The sequence below is a fragment of the Branchiostoma belcheri genome, unplaced genomic scaffold, assembly GCF_001625305.1.
Source record: "Branchiostoma belcheri isolate BF01 breed outbred unplaced genomic scaffold, Haploidv18h27 scaffold130, whole genome shotgun sequence".
NCBI lineage: Eukaryota > Metazoa > Chordata > Leptocardii > Amphioxiformes > Branchiostomatidae > Branchiostoma > Branchiostoma belcheri.
Window position 1 is genome coordinate 378,243 of NW_017802714.1, and position 7,808 is coordinate 386,050.

General features: G+C 43.4%; 2 protein-coding genes across 2 annotated transcripts in view; both read right to left on the reverse strand.

Moving 5' to 3' along the window:
* LOC109464027 (collagen triple helix repeat-containing protein 1-like) overlaps positions 1-2,820 on the reverse strand; it is a 4,172-nt gene extending 1,352 nt beyond the window's left edge. Inside the window, exons 1-3 of the mRNA XM_019760948.1 lie at positions 2,649-2,820; positions 1,242-1,529; positions 466-664 (exon numbers count right to left, since the gene is read on the reverse strand). Coding sequence (XP_019616507.1) covers positions 466-664; positions 1,242-1,529; positions 2,649-2,738 — 577 coding nt within the window. The 5' untranslated portion in view covers positions 2,739-2,820. The remainder of the gene's footprint in view (positions 1-465; positions 665-1,241; positions 1,530-2,648) is intronic.
* Positions 1-5,995, reverse strand: part of LOC109464005 (sushi, von Willebrand factor type A, EGF and pentraxin domain-containing protein 1-like) — a 36,675-nt gene extending 30,680 nt beyond the window's left edge. The window contains exons 1-2 of the mRNA XM_019760925.1: positions 5,926-5,995; positions 4,907-5,038 (exon numbers count right to left, since the gene is read on the reverse strand). Coding sequence (XP_019616484.1) covers positions 4,907-5,038; positions 5,926-5,995 — 202 coding nt within the window. The remainder of the gene's footprint in view (positions 1-4,906; positions 5,039-5,925) is intronic.
* Between the last annotated feature and the right edge of the window lie 1,813 nt (positions 5,996-7,808).

The following is a 7,808-nucleotide window of genomic DNA, read 5'->3' on the forward strand; positions in this document are numbered from 1 at the left end:
AGAGAGAGAGAGAGAGAGAGAGAGAGGTAGATAGATACATACATACATACATACATACATTTTATGAAATCATTTACTCATTTCAAGGTAGTGTATAAACAAATTCCTCAAAATTCTTTTCAGTAATCTACATGATACATTTTTTCTATGTAAGACTATGCGGAATCCATCTAACCATTTCCTGCTTTTTTATTCCAACATATAATCACAAGACGTGTTGCTTTTTCAACTTATATTAATACCGCTACCAATAAAGGGGACAATACAATACTCATTTTCACCTGAGCGAAGTGAGGAAAGTCGTGTAAAGTGCCTTTCCCAAGAGCAAAAGGTCGGTGGCATATCAGGACTCGAACCCGGGACCTCTTGGTTCCGAGTCGAGCACTCTGCCCCTGCGCCACACGACCCCACGGCTGCTTTTGCCCCGCTGCTTATGCCCTTCCTGTCAGAACTACTATGACTTACTTGTAGACACACGGTGGATGTTGATGTTATTCCCGTTCGTGTACATTATGCCGTCGATGGGGGCGGGATTCCCGCACTCTGCTCCGTTCAGCGTGAAGAACCAGCGCGCACAGGATGCGGAGGACTGCATAACTTTGAGGGATCCGTTCCACGTCAGACGAAGGGCGGATGTCGGCGATGCCTTGTTGAACGCACACGTCTGTGGTTGAGGATGACGGGGGGAATGTTACGTCTAATTCGGATTGAGTACAGTATGTATGAATGTATGCATCTATCCCTATCATGTCCGTAGCCAGCAGTTTTAAGGGGGGGTCTTCCCACCGCTTGAGGGACCAGCGAGCGCGGAAGCCGTGAGGTTCTTAGGGATGTCTGGGGACATGCTCCCCGGAAAAGTTAAAAAGAATGAAACTTCTGAAATAGCATTTCCTGCGTTTTTGAGAGGGTTTCAAAGAAAATAAAAACAAAGATAAATTTATTCAATGACAAAGTGAGCAGTTTTTCTATGATTCCAGCCCCGCTGATGATACAAATCAGTCCATCTTCTGAAGAAAAATCTTCGACATATAGATAAAAACAATGGACCTTTGAGCGTTCGTCCGAACCCCTAGAAACCTACCCCCTAGCTACGAGCATGCCTATCTCTCTATCTATCTATACAATGTATCTATATCTGTATCTACGTAATCATCTATCTATCCATCTGTAGATGTCCCCCTGTCAGTCATTACCGGGAACAGAATAAAATGAAAACAGAAAAAAATAATAAGAATAAATACCACGATCATCCCAGAGTTCGCATTATTGTTCAGGTTGTTCCACACACACTGCTTCACGTTCCCCCTGGCCAACATGCCGGGAGGTCCCGTCTCCCCTGCACTGCCCTTCTCCCCGGGCGGCCCCTGCTCCCCTCGGTCTCCCTTAGCACCGTCCCGACCGTGGTTACCAGGGACGCCATTGTTACCAGGGACGCCACTGTTACCAGGGCTACCGGGGTTACCAGGGAGACCGTTGTTTCCAGGGATACCGGGTAACCCTTGAGGCCCGCTGACACAACTGCCACAACACTGTGTAAAACGGTAAAAATAAAATACACACCGGTAGAAGATTTGCATAGATTTAAAAAAAAACAAGGATGAAACATGCATTAGTTAAAGGTAAACTAAATGTGCATGATTTGAAGATTTCATTTTATGTGTAGAATATGGATTTCATTATATATGTTGAATATGCACAAATGATGAACGTAGACAGCTGCTATGTTAATGATCAGCCACCAGATAAAAACTAGTCGTCTGGTACGCGCTATACTACTACTTGTAGCATCTTTGACTGCGCCACTCGATGACGCCATAAGAATGCCCAAATTTCTGTGCACTCCTTACTGCACGAAACAAAAGCTTCGTTAAGTCTCACTTATAAACAAATAACGTCCTAAAATCTTCATAACACCAATAAGAAGCATATTTTAGAAACAGTTTCTGACAAATATGTATTATTCCATCAAAAATTCGTGCTCTTTTTTGCACACGACACAACCAGGAAACAAATGTAAAAAAAAAAAAAACTTCACGCGTACTTTTTACCTGAACTTTTAGACGACAATAGTGCTGATTTTGGAACAGCTAGCCTTTGTTGGTCGTAAGTTAATAATGTAAGATGGGCATTGAGGATGTACATGTCATTTTGATGATTGGCATTGATTGAAATATGATGTCCTTCAAGCACATTCATGCAAAATATTCACATTTTTATGTAGGTGTAAAACTACACCTACAGGGTATTCAGTAAAAAGGTTCAATGGAATGTCAAGTCTTGATACGCTGTTTATTTAAAATTTGGACATACACGTCCAAATACTTTTATACCTCGTAGTCTTAACCATTAACTTCTAACGGAAGTTAAGGTCCCGGGTTCGAGTCCTGACATGCCACCGATCTTGTACCTTTGGGAAAGGCACTTTACACGACTTTCCTCACTTAACTGACCTTAAGTGAAAATGAGTATTGTCCTGTTGCGTATTTGTCCTCTGCGTTGGTAACGGTATAAGAAAAGTTGATATACATTTGTAACTTGAGTGTGCCGTCACCATGTCCAGTCATGAAATGTTGGAATATTTAAAAAAAGGTAGCCCCCCCCACACACACAGACACACACACGTTTGTAAGTTCATGTGTTCCTCTCACCTGTCCAGTCCTGACGTCTTGTCCGCGGTTTGTCTGTGCGAAAATCGCCGCCACAAGCCCCACAACTGCCAACCACGAGTTAACAGCCATTACGTCGTTCCAATGGGTCTACTAAAAACTGAATCGTTCGTGAAAAAGTCTTCAACGGTGTTCCAGTCTTCCTGCTGCTTTTGACGACTCTGGCTCGGGTAGCAGGTATAAATTACTCCATGTCACGTGGGTTTTATTGTCTACTGTAACATGACACTCAATTGACAATCACGTCGTCGGAACGTACTGCGCCTGCGCGAACTCCGTAAAGTATTGTTCACGGCACTTTGGCAGAACGTCCCGTCTACAGTTTTCAAATGTTATAGGGGGTTTTATTTGAAACACTGCACAGCCCACAGGCTGAATTACATGTCCCGTACACTGTATAAAAACAGCTTGTGACAGTACAAGTATTCCTTGTGACAATACAACACTAAAGGTTAAAATACCAGCTTCATTAAAAGTACTAATTAAAAATCGAAATATAACGGTATGTACGTGTGGGGTTGCATTACGGAGTACTGTTTCAAAGCTGAGCGAGGTAAGGCAATTTTTTCTGCCCGCCTTGTTTTCGCCCTATCGCGTTAGATTTGTGCTGAGGAAGTCACCCATAAGATTACAGTAACCTGTTGTGGTCTTACACAAAGGACAATGTGACGTACGCTCACGTTATTAGTTTTTTTGCTACACCACATACCTGTACACACAAAAACAATAATCGCCACTCCCAAGGTTGCAATTCACAGATACCTAATTACGACGAGTACGAAAATGTAGTGCTTGACTATCTATTTGACGGACATGTACATTAGTCAAATAAAGATAGGAGCGCGTGGTGTATGGTGCCTTCATGATATGTTTAAATATACTAGTATGTAGTTAAATTCTAACATTGTCATCATAATGTATTATCGGAGAACCTTTAATAGCATGGCTTTGCCAAGTTGCCGCAAAGTTCCGATCTCTGCTGACCATATAAGGGACGTTGAAGCATAAAATGTAAAATGGATTCGCTAGAGCACCAACATGAACAAGAGGCACTGATACTATGGACTCTGACAAATGAACTATGATTAAATGAATGAAGACCATCGTACATTTTTACCCCACGTGCTGGGCTAAGCACAGGTCACATATGGTTACATTCGTGTACATATACAAATACACACACATATAACTGTTATATGTTACATGTATATATATATAAACGCCTAATGTATTCTATTCTTTTCGACTTCCTCTCGCTTCTTGGTAATTGTATAAATATATGAGGCTGTATATGAAGTTAAAATTGGTTTATCAAAGGCTAATAGGAATATGAATTTTTCTTTACTTGTCAGGTATCTCAAGAGTGGAAATTTACTTGAAACATGACCGAAAAGTATCTGTTTATGAAGGACAATCTACGGTAAAATGCACTTCGTCCTTTACTCTACATAGACTACAAAATTGAGGAGTGCGGTTATGTCTTCCTGATTCGATTCGCAATTTGTGTCAACTGATCCTTAGTTTTGTAATGGTGGATCTATGGCGAACATTTGCTACCTTGAGATATTAAAAGAGCACAAGTACTAGTACCTATACGAAGAAGGTCATACTGTAGGTACATTATAACGGGGCCGCAGTCACAATATGGGAAACGAAAGGGGCGTTAAGACTTAAGTAGTAGTTTTATAAGATAGGATAAACGTATGTACAACGAAAAGAACAAAAATCAAACTCCAGTTCATTCCAAGTGCCGATACAATAAGGAATGAAAGACATGCCCGATTTTGAACGGGGGGTTCTTCCCACTGCTAGAGGGGACCTCGAGCGCCGTAGGCGCGAGGCGAGCGCCGAAGGCGCGAGGTTCCTAGGGGGGGTCCGGGGGCATGTTCCCCCGGAAAATTTTGAAAATGAACCTTCTAAAATGGCATTTCGTGCGTTTTTGAGAGGATTTCCAAGAAAAAAAACAGAGATAAATTTTTATTCAATGATAAAGGCAGCAGTTTTTCTACGATTCCAGTCCATCTTTTCAAGAAAAATCTTGGACCTTTACATAAAAAGTGGACCAAAAAAGTGGACCTTTTCATAAAAAGTGGACCAAAAAGTGGACCTTTCAGCCTTGTGGGGGGGTTCTTCCGAACCCCCCGAACCCCCCCTGGCTACGGACATGAAAGATGAACGTTGATTTGTACGTTGTTCTCAGGACAAGCTGGAATTGAAGGTTTAGAAGAAGGAGTACTCACCATAGTCTACACATGTCCGCCCGCACTTGTGATCGCACAGACAGCGGTAGTCCCCGTCACACTCCCCGTCCTTCACGCAGGGCCGCCCGCAGGCTTGGGTGGAGGCGTAGAAGGAATCCCGCACGCACTGATCTGAGGGGACAGCAGAGAGATACTTCAGCATCACAATAACTTAAGCTAATGGGGTTGTGTGGCGTATACGTAGCGACAGAGTGTTAGACTTGGAACCAAGAGGTCCCGGGTTTGAGTCCTGACATGCCACCGATCTTGTGCCCTTGCAAGGCACTTCACACGACTTTCCTCACTTCGCTCAGGTGAAAATGAGTATTGTATTGTCCCCTGTGTTAGTGGCGGCATTAATATAAGTTAAAACAACTTGAGTGTGCCGTCACCACGTCTTGTGATTACATGTTGGAATAAAAAAAAACTCAAGCTACGTTTTCTTATAGTAGCGTGCGTAGTTCAGTGGTTAGCGACCCTGCCTCGGATCAAGAGTTTGGGAGTTCGAATCCCGGCTGTTTTCCCTCACATGCACGCCACTGGAGGAGGTCGCAGTCCTTGGAACAGAATATTAAGCCGTGGCCCACTGTTCGTTGTGCTTGTCGAAAAGAGCTAGGGGAATTTCCCCGGTACAACGAACCTGTAAATACTGTCAAGACCAGTGGAAGATTAGCTCTTAAGTGAGCCAAAACTGGATCGAGATCATTTTCCTTTTTACCTAATAGATATAATTCTATAAATCTGGATTATGAATTGATTTGACAACTTGATTTTGTAATTTGCTCCTTTTGTTCAGATGCATTATGTTATTGTTTGTCATCATTATGTTTTCAGTTTTATCAATTTCTGTTTACATCTCACAATCTACGTCATAAGTATAAAGACCAATACCAAATATTAACTTCATGAAATATAGGCAACAACGTTTTAGTTAAATACTCTGGGGTCATGTTTAAAAAAAAAAACACACAGTAAGCTCTTTCACAGACTGATACAATCCCCCCAGATATTGGACGTACCTGCAACTGTGGTGTGGTAAGTCACCACACCGAGAAGAATTACCCAAACGGTACCAGTCAGGAAAGCCATGGGGAAGACACTAAACCAGAGTGGCGAAGCAACACATGAAGTCAACAATTGAAACACGCCGAAAATTCACAACAATTGATAATAGTCTCGTCCTTATCACCACACTTATCTCTGTTTTTGTGCAGTTTTCCGGGTTAGTCCCTGCGTGGGCACCTGAAGTTCAATCAAATCTATTCTGTTGCAAGTGTCATTTAGTAAGTGGAGACAAAATATGACGCGTTACGACTGTTTAAAGCTTAAAACACAGCTGTCAGCCATGTTTGTTGTCATTCTTGAAGTTTGTGGTGGCACCAAAAACTGATTTTGTGGGCCGTGTGGGCTGTTTTAGCGCCAACCATAAATGTCAGAGATGGAGTTTGTAATCACAGGGAGGTTTTTGAATTAATATATTTCAATATTTGGTTTTAAAAATGTCACAAAACGCCTCTTGAATAGCTCCACTTAAGTTCGCGCTGACTTAAACTAAACATTCCCCATACATTCCGAAAAGTGCAAAACACTAAGTCGCACTAAACCGTTTAACGTCATTGTTAACTGTTCAGTCACCCCCAGCCCGAACTGTTTTAGATTTAGCTGATGCCAATGTGGTGTAAATCCTTTATCTTTCAAGGTCCACTCTCGAGTTGGTCCGATGATTTCAACGCCTTAGTTTGGGGGCTTCCTGTTGATGGATATGGACCATTTGTAGTACAACAGTCCTTCAGTGGCGTGGCGAAATTCCTCTTCAGACCTCAAGCCTGGCCATTTGTCAAATTGTCTCCGTTTCTAAAGCACTTAAAGGGGAGGTCCAATACTTTCAGTTTTGGGGCCTTTCTACCAAAAATCCTATTTGTAAATGGTGATTTATTGGTTTCTGCCAACCCCGCATATATTTGCCGTGATATCTGACTCGCTCGATGTTTCGCGGCTAGCGCCAGATTGTCCGCTAGGCGGCGCTGCGACTGGATCTGTGACGTAAAAGGTTTCATTGGAACAGAGTTAGTACACAAGAAGAGCTTCCACTGGCGGGTGTGTTCAGACCATTTCGAGCCTGGATGCTTCACGCGAACGTCAGTCTCAATTCCTTTCTGTTGGGCGTATGGGCGGTCGATATAAATAAATCCGTCAAAGGGTCGAGTAAGTTGCAATGTAAACAGACTGCGGTATTCGCGGTACCGACCTGTTAGATACAGGCTCCTGCACGCCCTGTCGGATCAGATCCCACCGAAAAATCAGCAACGTTCGGAGGTTTGCCGGGTGCAGAATCACATCGAAGTCAGGGTGGTTTCTAATGCATGGGTGGTCTGTACCGACGTTCTTTTCAGTGTCTGTCAGCTCTGGCAGGTCGTGACAACAAACACTCTCCCGTACAGAGGGCATTTCCAGGCAGTTTCTATTGTCTTCGTTTCCACACCGGCACCAATCCCGGTTCTCCAACCCTCTGTCTCCACATCAACTCCATCCCAAACGTTCTCATCGCCTGGATCGGGGTCAGAGTCACCACTACTGTCCGTCTGTGGCTAAAAACGGAAGGGTTGCACGCCCGCCATTGTTGTTTACGCTAGTAGCAGAATGAAACCTTTTACGTCACAGATCCAGTCGCAGCGCCGCCTAGCGGACAATCTGGCGCTAGCCGCGAAACATCGAGCGGGTCAGATATCACGACAAATATGTGCGGGGTTGGCAGAAAGCAGTAAATCACCATTTACAAATAGGATTTTGGGTAGAAAGGCCCCAAAACTGAAAGTATTGGACCTCCCCTTTAAGGCCTCCTTATGTGGAGAGCTTCCCTCCGTTCTTTGCGACATGGGACAACATTCTCACAGCGCCAGGG